The sequence below is a fragment of the Rousettus aegyptiacus genome, unplaced genomic scaffold, assembly GCF_014176215.1.
Source record: "Rousettus aegyptiacus isolate mRouAeg1 unplaced genomic scaffold, mRouAeg1.p scaffold_m13_p_4, whole genome shotgun sequence".
NCBI classification, from domain to species: Eukaryota; Metazoa; Chordata; class Mammalia; order Chiroptera; family Pteropodidae; genus Rousettus; species Rousettus aegyptiacus.
In genome coordinates this window covers 935001-959556 of record NW_023416307.1, presented here as the reverse complement: position 1 = coordinate 959556, position 24556 = coordinate 935001, and the positions used below count along the sequence as shown (strand labels likewise).

Sequence of the window (24556 nt, the reverse complement as noted above, 5' to 3'; positions counted from 1 at the left end):
TATGACTCTGAATCCTGCACTTGCTAACAGTAGTTCGGACACCGAATTCAGGCCGCAAGTGATGAGAGCATTGTAACGACAGCAGCTGTTTTTGCTGCATGCTTGCTGTGTTCCCGAGTTTTGTTCTAAGCGCCTTACGATATTAATTCTTAATCCTCAAAGTTTACCTAGTGAGACCTGGTACTCTACCGTCTCCGTTTCTCTAGTCGAGGACACCGAGGCGCAGAGAGGTTCGTTAAGTTGGCCCCGCGTCGCACACGGCTGGCAAGCAGGTGAACGAGCGTGGCGACCTGGGCGGTGTAACTCCAGCTGCCTTCCGCCTCTCTGCAGACAGCACCGAAATGTCCAGAAAGCTCCCTCCTCTGAGGGGCCAGCGGCCTAGTCAGGTGACTATAGAAGACACGTGACATAGAGGTTCAGGCTCTTCTCGTTCGCCTGGGCAGACGCCTGGACCCAGTTAAAAGAAAACAACTTCTCAAAAGAAAGTCCTGGCACTTCAGGCCGTTTTGGGGGACATAACTGATCTTCTAGATCGAGCGTTAGCAAACGAGGGCCCACAGGTTCCATCGGAGCTGCCGTCTGCTCCGTGAGGAAAGTTTATGGGGACACAGCCAGGGACGGCCGTGTGGCTGTCGCCCGTGACCGCCTCCTCATTGTACTTGCGGAGCTGAGTCCTTGTCATAGAAGTCATGTGACCCACAAAAGCTAAAGCAGTGTTTTCCTGGCCCTTTACGGAAAAAGCGTGCCAACCCTGTGCGCCGTCATCTCCTGCAAGCATTTCAGAATTACTAGCCTCTTCCACCACCAATCAAGTTTCTGAACTTGTTGAAAGACCTGCGTTGTCCAAAGGGACTGAATAACTCAGCATGTTCACTGCTGTTCAACATAAACCTGGGCAGCCCCTGCCGTGTGCCAAGCACACCTGGATTCCCACCGACGCTAAAGCTTGCAGGTCACCAGCCCTCACGGGCCCACGATTCCGTGACCAGGCTCTGTACTCCATGGGTGTGATTTCCGGTGGGACCTGGGGGTCTGCCCACTCTCACTTCCGTCGGTACCTGCCCGAGTCAGGTGATGGGCACGCAAAACAGTCTCTTTATGCCGCTCCCCCTTTGAGATCATGGTGGGCGGGCTCAAACAGGAAGCAAACATGAAAATGAGACATTCTTTACATTGTACATTCCATTATGAAGTTAGAAGCAACTAATTTTAGAGAAACTTGGTTCATTCTAACTTCATAATGGAATATAAAATGTAATAATTACATTTTATACTCCATAATTAAAAATTAAATCATTTCTTCCCTGATTATGAAAGTTATAGATGCAGAAAATGTGGATGGGCCTAACCACAAACCGAATGTCCCCCATGAAACCCCCCTATGCAGAAGTAGCAGCTGTCATTATCGGGGGGTAATAAACCACCTCGAAGATGATTCTGACACATATATAAATTTTTCTTTTACCTTAATTTTTTTTTTTATGTCATTGAAAATTTCTTAGTCAATACTGTTTTTCAGTGCTGTGTAATAGTCCACTGCGTGGTTATACCATAATTCACCAATTCCTTTTTACCGGGCGTTTAGGTGGTTTCCAACTTTTCCTATTATCAGTAAAGCATAACGACTGTCTTTAAACATGAACCTCTGTCCGCTTCTGGGGCATCCCCTCAGGGTCAGATTCTCAGAAGTACAATTTACTAAACTAAGGACTGTCAACATTTGAACAGTTCCCAGATGTGCGAAAACAAGAAAAGTCACATCGTCTCTGACCTGACTTCCTCGCTGACCCCAAAGAAGACTGCGCTAGTTGACATAGTTCTGAACTAAGGACTGAACAAGAGCGATGTTCAGAGACTCACTGTTAAAACCGAGGGGAATGAGAGCCGCAGGCAAACAGGAACACTCTAGAATTAGCTGGCGATTTGACACTTCTAGGAACTGGATCATTCTCCTGGTGGGGCCATGGTTTCAAAGCCCAGATAGGCGCCGAAAGATGTCCCTCGGGCTCCTTTCTATTTATGGCCCCACAGAGTCTTCGGACCTGCATGGGCGTGAGAATTACCTGATGGGATTGGACGGCCCAGGGCCATGACACCCGCTGCCTCTCGCCAGGATGTCCTTCCCCGCGGCTCACTGTCTTCATGCAGGCGCCACACACGCAGGCCTGTCGGAGAGGCCCGGGCGACTCTCCCCGCCGCACCTTGCCCCAGCGCCCTGGGCGCTCTGGTCGCTGCCTGGGATTTCGCGAGTCCGTCCCCTCGTCCGTGGTCTGCCTCGTCTCATCTGCCCACTGCCGTCGTCTCTCGTTCGTGCCGTGGTGTGTGTGTAGCCCCTGCCCCCGGCTCCCTGTGCCTGTGGGGCGGGTTCCAGATGGCGTCCCGGGGATCTGTGGTGCAGCAGGTCTGTAGCTTCACCCCCCACGTTTTGCCCTGAGTATCCCCAGCTTGGGGGCAGGGGCGGGGAGCCTCGGGTGACGTTGGGCCAGTGCGGCCCCGAGGAGGAAGCTCCTCGCAGTGACGGGTGTGACTCTGAGCCCCAGGCTGTGCCTAGCACAAGCTGATGGCACGTCCTTCTAGACTGCCAGCCCCGCCCCGTGTCACAAACCAGCAGCGCAGGGTCCCCACAAAGCTTGCGCCCCAACGGCTCACGCAGTTCAGTCAAACTCCTGACTTCCGGGGTTGCATTGGGGCGCGGAGATGCTAAACTCGGGGGCCACACAGTAAGCCCAGGACTCCTTACATGCGGCGTGGAAGACAGTGCCGTCGCCCCCGTGGTTAGCGATTACGATGTGTGGGAATGTCGCTTTGTCCACACGGACTCTGGTCATTGTGGAGAGCTGCTTGCGGTCCCCTCCGTGAGCAGGGCAGCGGCTTTGCCGCCGTGAGGGCCGCCCCGTGAGACACGGACCGTGGCCAGAGCACGGCGCTCCCTGTCCTCTGCCTCCTCCAGGTCCAGCACGTACCGGCCGAAGGGCTTCGACGTCACCGTCAAGTACACGCAGGGGAGCTGGGCCGGCCTGGTCGGGGAGGACGTCGTCACCATCCCAAAAGGCTTCAACGGTTCTTTCGTGGTCAACGTCGCCACGATCTTTGAGTCGGAGAATTTCTTCTTGCCCGGGATTAAATGGAACGGGATCCTCGGACTTGCTTATGCTGCCCTGGCTAAGGTAGGAATAACCCAGAATGTGAGTATACCCAGAAATGGGAGGGGGTTCGGAAGACAGGACAGTCTGGCGCGTGGGTCCGGTGGGCCCAGTGAGAATCACGTGGTTGGGAGACCAGTGGCCACAAATATATTTCTTAGCATTTTTAAAATTAAAGGTAAATGGCACAATTCTTTAAACCTTTGTGCAAGCATCACTTTTTTGTTCGTCTTCTGCTTTTATCTGTTTTCCTTGTGTAGCTTTAAAATGCTAATAGAATCCGATCACTTAGATTGCAGTGTTTGTCTAAGAGTTCTTATTAGGGTAGGATTAAAAGAAAAGACGTTTATTAAATTCATACGTTTGCATGAAGATGGAGCCTACGGGAGACACTGGAACCCTGGCAGGGGCTAAGACAGCCCCGTGCTGCCTCCCATGGCTCCAGGTCACCCTAAGGGGGCACCTGCAGCCAGAGCATGGACGACTTGAAAGCCCGCCCTGGGGACAGCCGGCCACTGGAATTGGGACGTGCCAAGGAGAAAGTTTGAAGCCTCCCTCACTCCCACCAGCATCAGAACCGTCACGAAACGGGGAAAGACAGAGTTGAATGTTCTCCAAACATTTGTCCTCGGGCCGACCCACAGGAAGTCCTGCTGGTGTGTAGGAGTGGGGGGCAGGCTCCCCGAAGCCTGGGGAGTTTCCACCGGGAGACGCTGCCTGAGGCTGTGCCCGAGGCAGGCTTTGGGCACAGCTGAGCAAAGCCGGAGGCGGTCGCCTCTCCTGCCTGGAATCAGGTACCACGCCTGGTCCTCTTGGTCAGGGTCAGGCTTCGAGCCGGAGCCGGTGGAAAACAACAAAGAAGCCTGGTTTCGAGAGTGGCAGGCGCCGTGACGAGAGCCCCCCTGGGCCCTTGCAGATCCCTTCCCTTAAAGACATTTGCCCCCGCTCAGCTGTGCCAGCAAACGGTGTGTGTGCGGGGGAGGGGGGTGGTGGGATGGGGGTGGGTGTGGGGGATGAGATTAGCCATTGGGGGTGGGGGACAGCGGGCAGGTAGGTCCCCAACCCTGCGGCTTCTCCAGGAGGAAGAGTGGCCATCAGATACGAGGCTGAGAACATGACAAGATGTTGGTTCCCTCGATTCTCGGGCAGACTCTGTAAGGCCACGCTGCGCTCGTTTGAGAGGCGTGAGGCCCGGCGGCTTCTCCCTCGCCCCGTGCATGTCCCAACCCGTCCACAGACCGGAAATGACTCGCATCCCTAAATACCGACAATGTGACCTTGGGCAAAGCGTTTCATCTTCTTGCGATTTTGAAAATGAAAAATGTGTCACTGTTTTTATGCTGATTATTGGGAAGACGGTAGAGGAAAGCTAAACGATCTGGAATTAATAAGATAGAAGACTTCCTTTGAGAATAAACTACTTCGGGCCTCTTTTGGGGGGCCTGACTCCTCACAGAACCTTTAATCTTTTCGTCTGTGAGATGCCAAGGTTGGCCACCCGTCCCCAGGGTCAAGGAGGCAGTAACAGGCTGTCGGAAGCAGAGCTGGGAACAGGAGACCAGGGCCACCTGGGTCGCTGGCCCAGACGGGTTTCTGAAGTATGTGGTCTGAGCGCGCAGGGTGGCCAGGCGTGTGGCGGTCCCGCTCCATCCTGGACCCTGCCACGTCTGTCAGAACCACCTCGGGGGTCTCCCACGGCGGGGGCCCGGGTCCAGCTGCACGCTTTCCGAATCGAGTGCTCTTGGTCCCAGGCAACTGTGCGCTTTTAATCCTCTAGAGCAGGGGTCCCCATCCCCGGGCCACGGACCCGTGCTGGTCCACGGCCTGTTTGGAGCCGGGCCGCACAGCAGGAGGTGAGCGGCGGGCAGGGGAGCGAAGCTTCACCGGTGTCTGCAGCCGCCCCCAGCGCCGGCATCACCGCCTCGGCTCCGCCTCAGGTCATCAGGCTCAGAGGAACACAGGTCCCTGGTGCACAAAGGCTGGGGACCGCTGCTCCAGAGGGATCCCGGAGCACAGTCCCACTGCGGAACAGCTCGACAGGGTAGTGACAGACCCCTTCCTGTGTGCCGGGCACTGCTCCAGGCCCCTCACGTGACGCCGACCCCTTTCAGCCCCAGGCCGGCTCCGGGAGCCTGTCACCACCCCCGGCTCACAGAGGAGGAGGCTAAGGAGCACGTCACGTGGTCAGGTCGACTCTGGGCAGGGCTTCCCTTGCCGCCTCTCAGGAGGACGGACGACAGGGGAGCAGCAGGCTGCGTCACCGCCGGCCCCAGCCGCTTCCAGAGCCCGCGCACCAGGGGCTTTGACACAGGTGACGCGTAGCGTCTGCGCCGAGATGCCCCGGGCGCCAGGAAGGCAGCGGCAGCAGGAGCAGGCGGAGGGCTCGGGAAGAGGCGCGCCGGCCCGACAGCGGGGCCCCTCGCCGCCTCCAGCACTCTCGGCTCGCTTCGTGCCGGCAGTGACCGTCGGCGCCTTCGGCGGACCAGAGGCTGACGTTGCCCGCGGCGTCTCTGCTCCTGCCGTCAGGTTTTCATCAGGAACGTGCGGCCCACAGCGACCGGACTGACGCCTCCCGGCGGCCACAGCCACAGTCTAAATGCGAGTCTCACACCTTCCTTGGCGAGCACCGCGTCCTAGGTCCACCCCCGACTCAGGGCTCTCCGCTGACCGTCCGCGTCCCTTTATTGCTACCAGAACTCAGTAGACAGGTGGCAGAGCTCGGCCGCGCCGCACGATGCGGGACCTGAGATGGACTGTCCCCACGGGTCAGCCACCTCTCATTGTCATGATGGACAGCTGGCTGTGGCCGCAGGAGCCGATGTGCTTTTCCTGAGGCTGCGGCCCCTGGAGATGCTGTTCTCTCCTTGCTCCGGATTGTCTAAGCCTAGAACCCCCCGGTGTCCCCCTCTGGTGTCCCCCCCAGGTGTCCTGGCCGCCGCTTCCTCATCTCCCGCCTGCCTCACGAGGCGGCCGTGGCAACAAACGCCACAGCACCCCCACAGCTTCCGAAACGCCACCTCGTTTTCACGACGTGGCCGTCGCAAAAGGGAGCACACCCCGGGTGGCGGGTCCTGCTGGAGGCCGCTGGATTAGCGTCCCTTCTCATAAGCTCGTTTATGCTTCAGCGATGAGAAAACTAGATATAGCGGAAGACCACGGCGTCCGCCGCGCCGGGGTCCGCCCCGGGGGCCTCCTCACCACGCTCTCCCTCTTCATCCCTCCGCAGCCCTCGAGTTCTCTGGAGACGTTCTTCGATTCCCTCGTGGCACAAGCGAAAATCCCCAACGTCTTCTCCATGCAGACGTGCGGAGCGGGCTTGCCGGTGGCCGGAGCCGGCACCAACGGTGGCAGTCTGGTGCGTACCCTTTGGCCTCGAAGACGCGAAAAGTCCGTTTTATTAAGACCCTGATCCGCATGTGAGGCACGTAGGCACGCTGCGAAGTTTTGATCGTCCTTATTATAGAACCTATTGAAATGGGTGAAATTAGGTACCATTCTCGCCTTTCCTAATCATCCCGCCATCCAAAAGATGATGCTCGTTGCTTCCCAAATGCCATTAAAGCTGCTTAAAATTCTCCTTTGAAAGGTAACTAACCATTTTTGATAGACGAGGGAGGGGCCAGTGGGGAGGGCGTATGTAGCAGGTGGGCCTTACTCTGGGAGAGGAAGGCAAAGGGGGGTGCCCGTGGCCTCCTACGTTTGCTGTGGAGACACGGAGACCTGTCCATCCTTATTTTCTATATCAACACACACACGCACACACACACGCACGCACACGCACACATGCACACACACACACGCATTGTCCTGCTTTCCACGCAGGCGTGTGGGGCGGGACGTCACCCTCCGACTTCCGAGGGACCGCGTGATTATCGACCTGCGGGGTTCACTGTTCTACCGCGTTTCTTTGGGGGCAAAATCCCAATATTGTAATGCTGGAATCGCATGCACCTCCTTTACGTAAGGGGAACCACCAAAGCTGCTCGATTAGACCGGGGCGTTGTTCGACCACCTGTGCATGCGTGGCCCCAAAATGTCCCCATGTAATTTTCAAGCACACAAATTCGTTTCGTCACGTCACAACCCAGTGAAAGCGCCGACTGCACGTTTTTTTCTGTCTCATACTTGTGAATGTTTTTCTTCCCAGGTCCTGGGTGGGATCGAACCAAGTTTGTACAGAGGAGACATCTGGTACACCCCGATTAAGGAGGAGTGGTATTATCAGATAGAAATCCTCAAGTTGGAGATCGGAGGCCAGAGTCTGAACCTGGACTGCAGAGAGGTACCCACGCCCCGAGCCCTTCGCGCCCGCCTGCCTGCGTGTGCCCGGCCCCCCCAGCCCTTACAGCTGGGACCCGAACGTGGCGCCAGAAGGCGCACTGCGGGGCAAAGCAAAGCGCCGTGACATTAAGCGTCACAGGCCTTTTTGTACGACAAGTTTAAATCAATGACCCCCCCCCAAAAAAAAAAAAAACAACGATGCCCCCTCACCACCACCACCGCCTTAACGGGGAACAAAATAGCGCGAAATGGCGAGCGGGGAGATCCGCCGTTCGTCTCTGCCCGGTGGCCCTCGAACTCCGGAGAGCACGCACGCGGAGGGTCCTGTCAGTGCGAGGCGAGGAGCGGGGGGCGAAAACATGAACCAAAGGACGCCCAGAACGGATCACCAGCTCGGTCCCGCGCTCCCGGCAAATCCCCACGGCCCCCACGGCCCGCAGCACCCGCCCGAAGGAGCATCGGGCTCCGAGGACGCGTGCGGCTCGGCAGGGCCGGCAGCGGGTGGCCGTGCGGGGCGGCGAGCCCGGGCCTCGCTGGCCTCACTGGCCCCTCCGCACCCAGCCACGTGGGGAATGGCCGAGGAGGGGACAGAGCTGACAAAGCCTGTGTGTGTGTATGCATGTGTGCACGCGTGTGCACGTGTGTGCGCGTGTGTGTGCATGAATGTGCACGTGTGCGTGTGTGCGTGCACACGTGTGCGCGCGCGTGTGTCTTACTGAATGTGTCTAGTTCTCTTTCTTCATTGGCAGCGTGACAAGTGACTGTACGATTTGTGTAAATGGCATGTAATCTGTCATTTCCCCCTCCGAGGACGAATGGGTCTTTCCTCCTTACCGGTCAGGGCTCTTTGACAGGCGCACGTGGGCCTCTCTGAATCAGGGACAAGCCCAGCACTGGGAGGGCCGTCGGCTTCGGCCATGTCCCTTCCCTTTCTTGACCTCCTCCGTTTCTCACCTGTGAAGTGAGCCCGTTGGGCTCAGAGACCTTTGGTCCCGGACTCTGGGAATACGGAATGGCCTGTCGGCACGAAGCAGGCACCGCGGCTGCCCCAGCTCACGCGTGCCAGAGCCGTGCGCGGCCGCGGGGCGCCCGGTCCCGCGCCCCGTCCCTCACGCGCCTTCTCCCCCCCCTCTCCTAGTACAACGCGGACAAGGCCATCGTGGACAGCGGCACCACTCTGCTGCGTCTGCCCCAGAAGGTGTTCGACGCGGTGGTCGAGGCCGTGGTCCGCACGTCTCTGGTGAGTGCGCGGGGCCCGGCGCGCTCCGGGCCACGGCCGCAGGCCGGGCGGCGTGGCCCCGTGTTCCGGCTGCCCCCATCCGAGGACGCCGAAGGGCGCTTTGTCTTGTTTTTAACTATTACTGATTAAGTTCACGGTCTCGCTGTTGAACGTTGAATAATTCCTTCGTTTTAACCTGAGAGGTCTTGGGTCTGAGCGTGCGATGCTGTTTAGTGTTTCGAATAATAGTGACGTTGGTGTAGCACTTTTTAAATGTAAAAAAAAAACAAACTTGGTAACATGACTACAGTAAAGTAAATAGTAAACCAGGAATATGTTTGTAGCCCTTAAAAATACTCCAAAAATCCGTCACACGTCCTTTTGGCCTCAGTCCAGCTGTTCTGGGATTTTAATTCCTCCGTTAAAGAGACAAGAGGTCTTCAAGGCACGGCCCGCGGCAGTGTGCGGTCTGCTGAGTCAAAAAAGGGGAAAAAAAATGCAGTGAAGGTTCTGGGGCCTTAGGTTTGGGATGTCAGCCGCAAATCAGACCCTGCGCGAAATGAGTGTGGAGCCACCTGCTGAGTTTCTTCAGGAGTCAGAGCGTCCTCGGCGGGTCCCCATGAGCGTCTGCGCATGTGACGTCCCGAGCTGCGGCCGCCTGTCCCCCGTCCCGAGGCAGGGCTCACCGCGTCCGTGAGGGCCAGGGCGCTGCCCTGCGGAGGCCGCCCTGCCATCCGTGACATCGGCCCCTCGCGGAGCCGTGGGGGACGCGGGGCAGGAGCCGACGGGCGTTGGCACCGCCGGAGTCACCGCGTCACGCGGCCAGCGGTGACCGACTTCGTAAGGAAACCACGAGGTGGAAGGAACGAAGTTACAAAATGCGTTTGTCTTGTGCAAGAGATGACCTTGTGACTTCAGAGCCTGTGTCGGGAGGGAGAGACCCAGGAAGGTTGTTTGTCTTGGGCAGGGACGGTCCACGGGGCCGGAGGCGTCGCCGTCTGTCCCATTGTGTGCTGACCAAGGAAGCGTTTGTCCCCCCTCTCTCTGCCCGCTGCATCTAAGCTGCTCGCTCGGTGCTCGGGTTTCCGGTCTGGTTGAGGAAGGCGCTGGCTTCAGAGTGAACGCAGCACGAACCCATGCTCTGGCCGGGTTCAGGACAGGGGCGGTTTGCAGGTCTGTGTGCGGTGAAGACCCGGACTACGCCCCCGACTTCTCCAACTCGAAAATGCAGAAACAGGAGGGCCCCCACTCAAAGGCCACTTCTGACGTGAAAGCTCTGTGACCTGAGGGTGAGCTGTCCCCTAAGGCGCGTGGCCTGGCCCCCGGAGGCCTGGGGAGAGCTACTCGGCCCCTCTGAGCCGTGTCCTTCGTCTGTGGTCAGACCAGCTCTTAGCGCTGGCGCCGGAGCCCGAGTCCTGGGTGCCCGCCCCGCACCCCCAGCTCTCCCGCAGATCCAGCAAAATGCCCACCTGCCTCCATCGACTCGTCCGGCAAGAGGGCCTTTCCCAGGATGCATGTTCCAAATCCACCTAACTTTTATAAAAGGAGGAAATAACGCCAGCATTGGAATCGTCACCGGTCAGTCGCTGCCAGTTTGGGCAGAGAGCCTGCGACGGGCGCAGAGAGCACGGGGCCTTGTCTCCCGGGCGTCTCCCCGGCGGGGGCGGGGGCGGGGGGCTGACACCCACTCACCTGCCGTTGTGCGCAGCAGGGGCGCCGGCCCACGTCGTCCCGTGACAGCGCGGCGTGCTCGGTCCTTGCCGGGTTTTCCTCTGCTGCGTCCCCGCTCACCTGTCTCTGCTTCCGTCACACCCTGCGCCTGGAACCTCTTCCCGCCCCTCGACCCCTCTTCGTGGGGGGGTCTCTCTTGCCGGCCCGCTCCTCAGGGTGGGTCCTGGGCCCCCCTCCTGCCTGTACTGTCCCCCGAGCTGTGCTGTTCACAGCCACCTTGTCACTTCCCACCTGCCCATCACCGATTCTAGAATGTGGCCGTCTACCCCCAGCCCAGCCCCTAGGGTTTGGCGGGGGAGAACAAGTGACCCCCCCAGAGGACACCTGACGTGCCGCGGAACTCAGACCTCTGATAAATGCACAGGGAGCACCCGGTTCTCCCCCGGCCTGTCTCACGCCCCTTCCCGCCCTCTGCGCCAGCCTCCGTGGCCACCATCCGAGTCATTCAGAGGACGGGTCCCCTGCTCGGCCCTCCGTCCCCCGCCACCCCTCACTGACGCCTGCCCGCCCCTCACCTCGGCTCAGGCGTTTCTTCTTCAAGGACACTCCCTCGGCGGACGGCGCCCTTCCTCCCGGTCGGTGTGGCCTGTCCCCACCACACGCCCCAGCCCTGCCCTGAGCAGGGCACCCGCTGGAGGGGTCAGAAGAGGCGCCTCCAGCACCTACAGATGGGGGAGCAAGTGGACGCGAGTGGGGGCCGTCACCTTCCGGGCCCGACGCGAGGCACCGGTGGCCGTCCTGTCCCTGCCCGCTCACGTTTCCCACAGATCCTTCCTGCGCGTCTCTGACGGGCTCGGCGTTAGGACGACAGGCAGGTGCCGACAGCAGCCTCTGTCCTTGGAGGACTCAGACCTTAGTGCAGGAAACAGAGCGAGCCCATCACGCCGATAAACGTGGAACTGGAACTGCTCCCAGCACGGAGCATACCCGGCCGGGGACCGCCCCCGTGTGAGGGAGTCAGGGAGGGCTTCCTGGATGAGGCAGCCTCCGAGCTCTGATCTGGGGGAGGCCGCTGATGTTCAGAGGAGAGCGAGCCCGCGGGGCTTTGCTCCAGGAGCCTCGCTGGGCGCAGGGGGCTCGGAGGAGAGGTGATGCCCGAAGAGGCCTGAGGGCCGCATTTAGGACCCGGCGTCCCTTCTAAAAGGCCGTGGCAACTGCCGCGTGACCTTGGGCCCATTGCTTCGCCTCTCTCTGCCTTGGTTGCCTCGTCTGTAAAGGAGACGGGGTAACATCATTGAGCCGGCGGCAGCATCCGAGGCTTCAGGTAATTATTGCTGCAAAACACTAAAGACGCCGCCTGATGCCAGCGAGCCCTCCCGCGCCTCAGGGACCCTAATACCTGTTATCCTGCCGCCGCCGTGACTCTCCCAGGGCACTGATGTCTCTGCCGCGCATCCCAAATTAAACGCCGTTTGTCCCCGTGGGCACGCGGCCAGGTGACAAAGAGAGCCGGGAGCTGTTCCCCACCCATGCGCCAGACGACTCATTTCTCCCGTGATCTCCTTCTGTCCAGATTCCAGAATTCTCTGACGGCTTCTGGACGGGGTCCCAGCTGGCGTGCTGGACGAATTCCGAAGCGCCTTGGTCTTACTTCCCTAAGATCTCCATCTACCTGAGAGACGAGAACTCCAGCAGGTCCTTCCGCATAACTCTCCTGCCTCAGGTAGGAGCTGGGGTTTGGGCGTCTGTCTGTGCCGTGCAGCCTGCAAGGGCAAAGCGGCTCTCGCCCGATGCGTGCGGCCGGGTGTCGCACCTGCGTCGGGTGGCGAGGCTCGGCTGTGCAATCGTGCTGCGTAACGAGCAGCCAGGAAAGCCAGCGGCCTGGACCGTGAGCGTTTCTTCCTGCTCACGGGTCTGGGCAGGCCCGCCAATCCTGCCGGGCTGGCTCACGTGTGTCCAGTCAGCTGGTGGTGGGCGGGACCTACGGCAGCCTCACTCACGCATCTGGTGGCCAGGTCAACGGAGCGATGGGCCCGTGGGCGCTCACCACCCAGCACTGCCTCACGCAGTGCTGCAGGGTTCTGAGGTCTGTCTGGGCCCAGAAGTGGCCCCCGGAAGCACAGTGCTGCACAAACGAGGCCACGGCCAGATTAGGGGGGGGCGGGGGCGGGGGTGCTGGTAGACGCCGTCTCCTGACAGCAGGAGCTGCAAAGTCACAGCAGAAGGGTGTGGCTACGAGCAAAGGCCAAGAATCCAGGGCCTTTTTGCAGCATCTGCCACGGCAATAATGCGTTTTTTATTTATTTATGAATAAATAATTCGATTCTCAGAGATGAAGACTTTTTTTCCACATTCAATAAGTCATGGATTCCTTCTTCATCCTAAGCATCTAATTCAACAGACCAAGCTCGTCTTCCTTAGCCTGTCCGTCCCGTGGCCCTGACTCACACCACTCACGTCCCCTCTTCTGTTGGGGACCTCGAGAGTGCCCCCCGGGGACCCCCGGTCCCCACTCTGTTTTCCTCTCCAACCTTTTGCCGGGTTACTCTTCCTGAACCACAGCTTTCAAAGCCGCCATTTAAAGAGTGGCGGCCCCTCTCTCCTCGCCGGACCCTCCCTTGCTCTCCAGCCTGTTTCCTGCTACCCCCTTGACCCTCCTGCCATCGGTCGCTGTCCTCCCTCCTCCCGTCTCCTGACCTTCGCTTCCGCCCCCTCCCCCGCCTGAAACGCCCTCTCGTCCCAACTCCATCCATGTATCCAAAGTCTTCTCATCCTCGAAGACCCAACCCACGCAACCGTCTTCCGTCGAGGCTCCGTGGAGAAGCAGAGCCCGTTTGAGAGCTTGCGCCCTTCACTCACAACGCATGTTTTCTAGTCTGCGCCCCTGGCACAGGATCGTACCTTTAGGGTATGTGTGATGCTCTCACCTTTGCCCTTCAACTTCCGTTTTCAGAAAGAGCGCACACGCTTCTGTTTCTTTCTCAGCTGAATGATTCTCCTTGAGGAGGAGAGCCGCGAGTTTTAGAGCCCACCCTTCCTTCGGATGGTGGCCGATGGAGATAGGTTAGATTCATAAATCTGTGTGTCTTTGTCGTAATCCGATGAATCTGGGATAAAGGAGTGGGCGCGAGGGACAGGAAAGGAAGAATGATTTCAGAAGAAACAAGTAGATGATAATGTTACCTTTTCCCCGTTTTCGACTTTACGCGGGGGACAGTACACTCCAGAAACGGGCAGTTGTTGGGGAAAGTACCGAAAGCGTTGAGAAACGCAGCACAGCAGAGGACGCACGGACGGAGAGCCAGCTCCTTGAGCTACGATCTCGGCACTGCCCTGGACACATTACAACGTGAAGCAAGTCACTTGGCTCTTCCCGTCTGTCTCTTTATAAAGGAGAAAGAATGCCGCTTGCCGAAGACATTTTCAGAAAACTGCAGCACCCGTAGATGCACAGCGCTGCAGAGAATGATGTCAGAACGATACGTTTTCAGCATCTTTAAAATCATGTGCTCTTTGTGATCACATTTTGGTCTGTCAAACAGCAACACGTGGACGTGGTTTCATCGGTGCGGTGTGTAACTAAAGGCGAAGGTCAAAGGTGAACACGTGCCGGCAAATAAATGCCAGAAACACAGAGTCAGAAACACAGATGAAGCAGGAGGAAAAAAAAAAAACAGCGATGAGGGGAAATCCTCACGCCCAGGGCGGGTGACAGCCATCCCAACCGAAGGTTCGCCGGGGCTCGTCAGCAGCTTGTAGGGCCAGCTCCGGCTTGGGGACCGTGGGGGGCGGGACACCGAGGGAGGTCTGGGAGGATCACATCTCATTCACACATCTCCGCCTGAGGATTTAGTCATCTTCTCACTTACGAGACTGTAGGGATTTGGTCGTTGACTGACGTGCTCACATTTTCGACTTTTAAAAACCTCCTTGCCCCACCGTGTTCCTGGTTTCCTATGCTGGTGGCAAACCTGTCAGGGACAGCGCTGGGTCATCTCCTGACACCTCGGCTCTGCCCTTACGGCCCCCTTCCTAACAGTCAGGGCTGTCACCAGAGTTGTGGAATGGAGTCCCTACAGAGGACCTGCCAGGCGCCAGCAGGAGTGGGTGGGCAAGCGACCGCTAGCACAGAAAAAGGCGATTTGCTTACATTTCGTCTGTCACCAACACTATTTTCCAAAACACATGGGCTGAATCCTGTCTGGCCTGTTAAAATATCAGTCCCCAGCCCACAGGCAAATTCTGGTTTTTTGGTTTTTGTTTTTCACATAACCCTATAAATGTAAGTAGTTTCAGCCTAAATACCGGCGATTCGTCTATTTGTGCTATTTCAGTTTAAGGCAGACGGTTTATTCAGAGATTCTGAAGCTTTCCCGACACGTTACACATTTACAGTCTGGAGCTTGCATTGGGAGTCGGCTGGCACGCACGCCGAGAGCACAGTAAAGACGCAAATTCAGTCTGTGTCACGTTTACACCCGCGTCATCAGCCGCATCATACGTGACGATTGTTTGGGTTTTATTATGAACTTAGTTCACTCGAAGGTAGGCCTGTGTGTGTGCGTGCACATGTGCATATGTGTGAGTGTGTGCATGTGTGTGCATGTGTGTACATGTGTGCATGTGCGTGCTGTACTCATGCTCATGTGTTTGTGTGTGTTTGCATGCATATATGCATGTGTGTACATGCATGTGTGTATGCATGTGTCGTGTGTGTTGTATGTGCGTCTGTTGTGCGCATATGCACACTGTGTGTGTTCGTGTGTGTGCGCATTTGTGTGCATGTGTGTGCACATGTGTACCCATGTATGTGTGTGCTCCTGTACATGTGTGCATATACGTGTGTGTGTTGTGTGTTGTGTACATGTGTGTGCTGTGTGCTCATGTGTTTATGCATTTGTATGCGTGTGTGTGCATGCATGTGTGTATACGTGTGCATTGTGTGTGCTGTGTGTGCATGTGTTGTGCACATGTGTGCGCTGTGTGCTTGTGTGTGTGCTCATGCGTTTGTGTGTGTCCATTTGTATGCATGTGTGTGTGTATGTGTGCGCGTGTGCGCGTGTGTCAGCGGCGGCTGAGGGAGCCGCCTTTCCTAGTTTCAGTCAACACCCCTGAGAAGCCGTCTGATTCATTTAGCGCTGACAAGTTCGGCCGGCTCATTGGTCACACGCGTGTTCATGTTCTTGGGCCTGTGGACCCCAGGTGTCCAGGCCGTGATGCAGTGAGGACTAGGGACTCCCAGCCTCAAACAGGGGCTCACGGACAGACAGACTGTCATGCAAACATCCGACTGCCAGCCAGGGCCCTGGACACAGCAGCTACGTGACGTCCAGCAAGGGGCGACTCCAGGAGAGGCCCCCGCTGTGTGCCTACTCGCCTCCATCCCCGACACGCCTCCCCGTCCAGGCTTCCTGCACGAGGCGCGCAGGACGTCGCCTCCCTCGGGTCTCGGCCTGACCACGCGCTTCCTCTCCACCTCGACCTCTGGTTTGCGTTTCTGTTCGGATCTGAGCACTGTTCTTGCGCTTCTGTCAGGAGGACTCGCGCCTCGTCCTTCATTGGTCACCTTCAGTCTGCCCCCCGCCCTTCCGCTGTCACCCGGCAGCCCCGCCTGCTGGCCCCTTCCAGTCTCTGCTGCTCCCGCCAAATCCCCGCCTGTCCCTCACGCCAGCTGCAGGACCCCGGGCTCTGCCTGTCCCCGAAGCTCGACTTTTCCCTCCAGGCCTTTGGTGTTTTTCCCCCTTGGCGCAAAGTCCTCTTCTCACTCATTTTATACTGTATTGCGTTTTTGTAAATATTTGTCATTATGTCACATGAAGACAGTCTATTCTCTCAACCGCCTACATTTTAACACTTTGCCGTTAGAAAGCAGAGGGATCGTAGTTACGGGTAATCGATTTGCGCCCTGACGGTTTAAGTGCTGATGCGGTTCCCCACAGACGCCTGCCCGCCCCAGGGGCTCTCGAGGGCCACACGTCACGTGTGTTTAACCTGCACGGCTCCTGCACATGTAGGAACTTCTTACCTGTTGCCGCTTCTCCCCGACGGGGATGGCGTCTCCCTCCCGTCCCGGGGAGCTCACCCTCCCTGTGCCACGTCACCCACTTCGGCGTCCTCTTTGACAGAGGAGGCCACCATCGCTGTGGGAAGGCGGCACCCTGGGGCTGGTCGGGAGCCACTGCAGCAGCTTGCGAGAGAAGAGCACGAGAGGGACCCGGACCAGGGCAGGGGCGGCGGAGGTGGGAGCGAGGAGGTTCGACGCGGTTTCCAGGCCCGCGGACTCCGGCCGTGGTTTCGGTGGACGGGGAGCGACCCTGCCCCGCGCCCGGCGCCTGAGTGACGGGTGTATCGTGGATTAACTGACCCAGAGAACATCGGGGGAAGAGCGGATTCGGGGCAATGTCCAAAATTCCGTTTTTAGACGTTGTGTTTGAGATGTGAGCTGAGCAATGAGCAGGCTGGACAAAGGCGTGCGGCAGTGGCTGCGGAGATCTGGGCTGGAGGCGAAGATTCGGGGGTCTCAGCACAGAGCACGGGGGAGGAGGGGAGGACCCCGTGGCTGCACGGGTCACCTGGGAGGGGACACAGAGGGAGGCCAGATGCGGACAGGTGAGGGAGGCGAAGCAAATCCAGTATGGATGCCCGAGAGGGAGCAGCCAGGGACTGAGGGAGAACAGGGGACCTGCGACCAGACGTCAAGGGAAGAAGGGAGTTACGCGGGAGGGAGAGTGAGCAGGTCCGCGTCGCCCACGGACGGGGCCTGGAGGAGCGCTCCCCGCTCAGCCTTCGTGGACCTGCCTGCCGCACAGGTGGGCGCTTCCCTGGGCCAGGACCATGTGCTGTTCCTCCTGCATCTCCAGCGCTGAGGACAGTGTCTGGGCCACAGCAGGTGGTCGACAAGTGACTGCTGGGTGGTCGGGCGCCTTCTGTGCGGGGGCACCTGTGCGCAGTTACAGGCGGTGTGCGTGTGTCTGTCGTTTTCGGCGATGTTTGTCACCATGCTTATGATCCCAGCTTCCAGATGGCGGGGCGGCATCTGCTGTCTCATAGCTCCCCGTAGCACCTCGGAGGGTCCCGAGCTTGCTGTGACCTCAATGGTTGCACGATGTCACGTGATTCATACTTTTCCTTGTTTGTCGGCTCTTTCCTCTTAAACAGCTTTACATCCAGCCCATGATGGGGGCCGGCCTGAATTACGAGTGCTACCGATTCGGCATCTCGCCTTCCGCGAACGCGCTGGTGCTCGGCGCCACCGTGATGGAGGGCTTCTACGTGGTCTTCGACAGGGCCCGGAAGCGGGTGGGCTTTGCAGCCAGCCCCTGTGCAGGTGAGTGACCCCCGCATGGGACAGGGAGACCTAGCTGGGGTGCTTTATGTCAGTGAACAGTTCTCGATGAGTCAGATGCTGTCGGATTGTTTCACGCATGCCTGTCACCGGTGGTCAAAGTCATCAGTAAAATGCACTGTGGGGTGGTTGAGAGGAAAAGCGAGCTGGTCTCTGTGAAACTTTTAGCCCCGTCCTCGGCATGTGGCAAATGCTCGACAAGTGTCAGGCGCTGCCATTCTCTTCCATGTCACACGTACGATGGCGCGTCATTCCGGGAGCGAAAACACTCCCCGGAGTCAGGGGATGAGTGTAGTTTTTGACAATAACAGTGGAATGAATTAAGAAGATAGTTTATAGCTAAGCTGCGTATGTTTTTTCCCTCAGAGAAATCCCTGTTATAAAACAAGAAGTAAATGCCTGTCATTGCTGGTTTTTTAAAAAAATCCTAAAACAATGAGACCAAGGAACCCATTTTTCTCAAGGAATTCCTTTGAGGAGATGGCATGAAGTGGCGCAGGCGCATTAGTTTGTGACGCCTGGCTTGGGGCTTTGGGCGGTCTTCAGAGAAGCCAGGAGAATACGATAACGGTGATAGGATAGTTAAACTCCTTAAACTTGAAAACGTCTTCAGATGTGACAGTTTGCTTGAAATGGAGTATTCCCACTGCTCGGGCTTTGGCGGAGGATGGAGCTAGCAAGGAGAGGCGAGTCAGAGACCCATCTGTGCGGATGGGGAGACAGTGCGAGGGCCAGGTAGTGGCCGCAGAGCTATAGCTTCCAGATGGGATCGCGGAGGGTGGGAAATTCCGCAGGAGGTGGGAAATTTCGCGGAGGGTGGGAAATTCTGCAGAGGGTGGGAAATCCTGGCGCATTGGTCAGCGTCAGCAACAGAACGCGGCCTCGAAGTTATGTCGGTAATTTGAACAATGAAGCAAACGTGAGGTTGAAAAATGAACTGATGACGAGGAGGCCGGACAGGAGAAAACTGGGGCCTTACAGTGGGATACAAGATCACCGGGTAGTGAAGGAGAGGAAACATGACTAGGATGAAAGAAAGCTTCACCCTTAGAGATGGTTGCAGGACAAGCGAGGATGCTCGCTGGCCACGCTGTAGCCTCAGCGGCCACCAGACCCTCGTTCCGATCTAAAGCCGACAGCGGCGTTTGGAGATGAGGGATGCAGGCAAAATGCTCATCGCAGCTGGCTTATTCGGAAGGGGGAGAGTTCAGTTATGACTTCGTGCTGCCCAAATGGTGGTCTGAAAACGGGAACCCTGGTGAAGGAAGCAGGTAGGTGACGTTTCATATTGTCATTTCAACACACTGTCCTTCCTGCAAAGTGAAATAGTGATTCAGAGAACAGAGGGAGAGAAATAGTAAAAGGAAAAATGACATCTGGACCATTAAGCCTGTTCATAGTCTATATAGATAAAGTCTATATAGACTACGTGCGTATTCGCTACGTTGCAGTATTTCTTCTTCGACTCATTAGTGAACAGACCCGAGGTCCTCGAGACGTATCATTTTCTAAATCTTGGTCGTGAGCAAATGCGTACCTTCGAGCTGTGCATTAACTCCTCCAGCCGGTCGGGTTTTCACTGAGGGGCACCCCTCTCGGTGGCGTTCCCCTAGGCTGCAGAACCTGAAACACTACTGCATTTCTCAGCTGTGACTGTTCTAACTCCTTCTAACCTAGGGCATCTAAGAACTAAAGCAATTTCCCCCACAATTTCTGTCCTCTTGTTAAATATCATCAAAGTAGAGGCTACTATGGCAACGGCGACGATGCTGTCCGCCCTGGCTAGGACCGCAGAGAGCATAACCACCGTCTGCTTCCTGCGTGAATTGCTGTTGAAAACAGTTTAATATTAAGCGTCTCTAGGCAAAGATGCGCTCCTGCATTTCATCATGAATTCTTTGTTAGGTGCTCTTATTTAAGTCTTCCGTTGCCATTCTCTGAAAATATATTAAAGGTTTGGGTACTTACCCATTAGATTTTTTTCCGGCGGTAGGAATGGCCCCTTATTGTGTCTCTCTCCAGTGCAAATCACTGAGCCGTGAAAGTAATTTACTTTCCCGGGGCCGCAATTAGGAGCGAGGCAGCGGTCTATGGCACCCTAATAAATGGAAGGCACACCCTGCCTTTTTTTCAAAGTGTTTATGTTTAATTTATAACATGGTTTAAATAGCAAAGAAAATGTTTTAAATTACAGGAAATCATCTACTAGGTATACACGTAATAGAACACCCAGATTTAACAAATGCTAACATTCGGCTATATTTTCTTCAAAAATTTATCGTAGAAATAAAACATGAGTATAGCTAAGTCCCGCCTTGCTGTGTTCCCTACAGTTACTCTTTATCCTGAAATCGGTGTATGTTCTTCTCATAATTACCCCACATTTATAATTTCAGTGCACGGCTAAAAGCACCCTGGGTTAGTTATGGTTCTGAAACAACTTAACTCCCAAGTCAGCTGCACTTTGTGGCCGGATGCAGTCAACGGGGTCAGGAGTGGCCTTGCTGGGCACTGCCAGTCCAGGGTCTCTCATCCGAAGGCTGCAGGGGCCACTTCCAAGCTCAGCGACGTGGTCGGCAGAAGCCTCCATTCCTTGCCGTATGGACCTGGCCACAGGCCTGTCTGAATGCCCCCAAGATGGGTGTCTGGTCACCTCAGAGCAAGTGACCCCAGAGAGAGAGAGCGTTGTTCAACAGAGCACCCAAGATGGAAGCCATAGAGTTCTTGTGACCTAATCTCGGAAGTGACATACTGTCATTTCTGCCCTATTCTATCGGTCGATGGCGGAGGAGACTGCACAAGGGTAAATGCCTGGGGGTCATCTTAGAAGCTCACCACCGTACACCTAGAAATAAACGCTAGGAACAAAACACAGATCGGTCGGTTTGGAGTTTTGGTAGTTTTAATTTATACAAATGCTAGTGTATGGTGCTTATCCTTTGCCGACTTGCTTTTATTCCTCAATATTACATTTTCTAGATTTTTCATGTGACGAGTACTGGATCACTCTTTTTGGCTGCTCTATAGTATTCCATTGTATGAATATACCCAGATTATTTACCCACTCTCGCGCTGATGATCATTTGGGTCGTTTCTAATATTTGCAGTTATAAACAGTACTGCAGTGAACATCCTTGTGCAAGCGAATGGGATCTTCTGGAAATGGAATGTCTAGATGATTTGGTACGTGCCAGTCTGATAGGTGAAAAAAATTATCTCAGCGTCATTTTAATTCATTTTACCTTATATGGGTGAGGTTGAGTTTCTTTTTGTATTTCTAAGAGCATTTGTTTTTTTCTTTTCTGCAACAATCCACTCATACCTTCTTCCATTTTTTTGTTGAGTTTTTAGTTTTTTATATTTATCCGTAGGAGCTCTTTAGGTAATGGAAAAATTAACTATTCAGAGGAAAAATGCTATAATTTTTCTCTCAATTGTAAATGATATTTGAACTTATAATGGATTACAATATACAAATGTTTTTGATTTCTGTCACATATTAAATGGCCTTCCTCACTGAAATTTTTTTGAGATTTATTCAAGGCATTTATGTTTGAATTACCTTGGCATAGAATGGGTAGAGTAAAACATTTCCCCCCAAGATGACTTCTCCATTGTTCATTTATCAAATAATTCATTTTTAATTCACTAATTTGAAATCTCACTATTATTGCCTACCAAATTCCAATCAATATTTGGAAGATATGTATTTATTTCTGGACTTTCTATTCCATTGCATTGATGTATCTTATAGTATTTGTTTCCTTTCATTATTCTTCTTTTTTCAAAACTTCCTTCTTATTCTTTCTTAATTTTCTTTCCTTTATGAACTCTTGAATCGACTCGTTTAGTTTAAAAAAGTCTTATGGGATTTTAGTCAGCTTTCAATCACTTTAAACATAGCCATGGTATAATTTCAAGCAGACTGTATTTTTCGATCATCTATGGATAGTTAATTCCATTTTTGAGTCTGCCGCCTCTCCTCTCACAGCGGATTTTTTTTCCCTCACTTGGCTTGCATTTTTGGTTGCGAGCTTGTCTTTAGGGGGAGCGTTGCTTTTGCTTTTCCTTCTGGGAGAGGCCGGTGCACCTTGGGTTGTGAATTTGTTGCTAAAAAGCAGCTTCGCGCTTGTTTCTGCTGAGCGTCCTCAGACAGTGAGAACTTCTGAATTTCTCCACCGTGCTGTGTAAATGTAGATTCCAGCCATGGAATCTCGAAGTATGGTCTGGAGGTGCCATTCCTCATAAGAGATTCTTTCTTATCTTCCTCAGACCTTGACCGGTCAACCTTCCAAACTGGTAGAGTTTTCCAGCTCCTTCCACCAATGGACCAGGCCGTCACGGGCGTCTGGGCTCCTTGGCGCCAGGGTCAAGTCTTCCGCCCCCTCCTCCCTCCACAAACACCTGGGCGTTAGATCAGCAGCCCTAGTGTGTATTTCTGGGCTCAACTACATATTTAAAAACCGGGAATTATATTTTACCCTCATTTCTCTGTGTCATAGTTGGAGAAAGTTCCCCCTTCGTGCCAACAACCAGCACCCGATGGAGCCCTTCTCTCCCTGTCTTTTATTTTGGTCTTCGTACTGATTTACACTTGACAGACAATCCCTGCCTTACAGGACTAGGCTTCTCTGTGAGGGCTGCGACAAGGTAGAAAGTGGTAAGTGGGAGCTCTTGGAAGAGGCTCCTGGGAGCTTTTTAAGTACACGGGGTCCGCACCCCCATCCCCTTTTTCAGCCAGGATAGGTCAGAATGGCGGTGGGTGGAAAGGTGATGGGTATTTTAGGGGAAAAAATTACCCAGCTGCATCTGTTAGGCTGTCCGCCTCTTTCCAGCTCACCACCCCCGCCCCCCGCCACCACCACCCCTGGGGATCGTCACTATTCTAGTCTCAGATCAGAGCCAAACAAACAAGGGAGCAGTCACGATGTGCCATGGAGCTGGTCGACCTGGGTCTCCCGTAGATAGTCTCACCTGGAACAGATATTGAAGACGGAGCATCTGTGTCGCCCGGGCCAAGTGTCCTGCAGCTGGGAAAAGAATAGAGTGTTCAAACTGACAACTCTCTTAATGCGCCCAAAGCTTCTGAAATGCCACCCGTCTCTTTTTATAGACTGAGACATTTAGCACCCAAGAGCTGTGTAGATCTCAGCTTACACAACTGGAGACGCATCGGGGACTGTGGCAGGCCTTGCGCTGTGAGTTTCCTTTGCCTCAGGTTGAAAGTGGATCATCTGGTACACGTTCATGCTTAAAAATAGGAACGTCGGCTGAGAAGAACAGTTTCGGAGACATGTCCCCGTCCTCTGCTTAGAATACAATCTAAAGATGCCACGGCCTCAGGGCACCCGAGGCAGAAGTCAGGCAGCCCCGCTGCATAGCGGGGTGGGCGAGAACCCTGAGGTCCTGGACTGCAAGTGGCTTTCACGTGCTTGGGGAACAAAACGGCGCTGTGTCCAGAACACCTGTCCTGTAATTCCAGGACACTCCTGGTCAGAGAATGCCTCAGGGCCAGGGGGACAGTTCACTTTATTTTGTATATTATGATTAAAAAGAAATAAAAGAGACAACCATTTTCATTTTTATAGTTGACATATCTTCCTCAGCTACTCGTTATCAACTGGATCCGACCTTCTGGGGAACGAGACAGCGAAAATGCGTAATTAAAATTTGAACCCGAGACGCTGATGGAAGAATTTAAAGTGACAACAGTATGTTAACAGGTGTTTCTTAGGGAGTTTTATCCCAGGTGCTGAGGGCTGAACTTCCGTTCACTTGATTATCCAAACAAGACTGTGACTTGTAGGCACTGTTATTATCACCGCATACAAATGAGGTGACACGGTTCATAAGTGGGAGCTGGGATCTGAACCCCAAGAGCCTGGCCCCAGGGTCCACGCTCTTAAGGACTGCTGACTCCAACGTCTCATAGATAAAGGCGATGTGAAAAACTCAAATCCGTCCTATGAGCATAGAGATAGTAGTGTATGTAATAAACGTCCAGTGAATGGCATTCCTGGAAAATATCCCACAGAAGTCGTTTTAATCAACCTTCCCTTAATAACGAGGAGCTAGTTCCCCGATGTGAGGACGCAGCTGTTCCGGATTCTACAGTAGGTGGATGACCTAAATTGGTACTAGGTTTCAAAAACTTTTTTGAAAAATACGTATCTTTTCTGATACTAAAAGTAACACGTGTGTGTTGAGGAAAATTTGATTCTGTTGGGGTTTTTTGTATTTTTATTGTACGTTATAATACATATACATATATTTTAAAAAGTATGAAAAAATCCATCACCGGCGTTCCACTGGAGGAACGCTAAAGTCAGGCCCGCGGACTGAGAGCACGTGGGCCGGTTTGTTCTTTTTTAACCTAAATGCGACCATATTCTGTGTGCTGTTCTTTGACAGACTTTTTCAACAGCCTCGTTCTTTTGCTTTTTTAAAACGGCTTTCTTAAGATATAACTGGTATAAAGTGAACAGTTCATATCGTAGGGTATTCGTACTGCTACTCTGGGTTACCTTTAACTCCCATCGGCATGACGCATCTTTCTACATCCTTTGACTTTTAACGGATCTGAATGTTTACACTTCGAGTGGGTTTCCTGTAGGCAGTGTATAGTCGGTCTTAGTTTTGATGTACTTTGGCGATCTCTGCTTTCTCACTGAGATATTTAGACCACAGATTGACAGGCAACAGCCTGTCAGCCAAATCTGACATTTAGCCTATTTTCAGCTAAGAATGGTTTTCACATTTTTAAAGGGTTCTGTAAAACATAAAAAGGAATAGATGATAAAAATCATATATGGCCCCCAAAACCTAACATATGTGATATCCGGTCCTTTAGAGAAAAAGTTCGCCAGCCCCGGTGCCGACCGCATCTCATGGGTTAGG

General features: G+C 54.6%; 1 protein-coding gene across 3 annotated transcripts in view; it reads left to right on the top strand.

The window, feature by feature from the left end:
- The window catches only part of BACE2 (beta-secretase 2), a 71482-nt gene that overhangs the window by 37812 nt on the left and 9114 nt on the right, over window positions 1–24556 (top strand). For 2 of the 3 annotated variants that reach the window (XM_016121761.2, XM_036218835.1), the window contains exons 3-8: window positions 2951–3167; window positions 6370–6498; window positions 7291–7425; window positions 8563–8664; window positions 11888–12037; window positions 17473–17641. In XM_016121761.2, coding sequence (XP_015977247.2) covers window positions 2951–3167; window positions 6370–6498; window positions 7291–7425; window positions 8563–8664; window positions 11888–12037; window positions 17473–17641 — 902 coding nt within the window. The remainder of the gene's footprint in view (window positions 1–2950; window positions 3168–6369; window positions 6499–7290; window positions 7426–8562; window positions 8665–11887; window positions 12038–17472; window positions 17642–24556) is intronic. The other variant, XM_036218836.1, reaches the window with a different exon arrangement.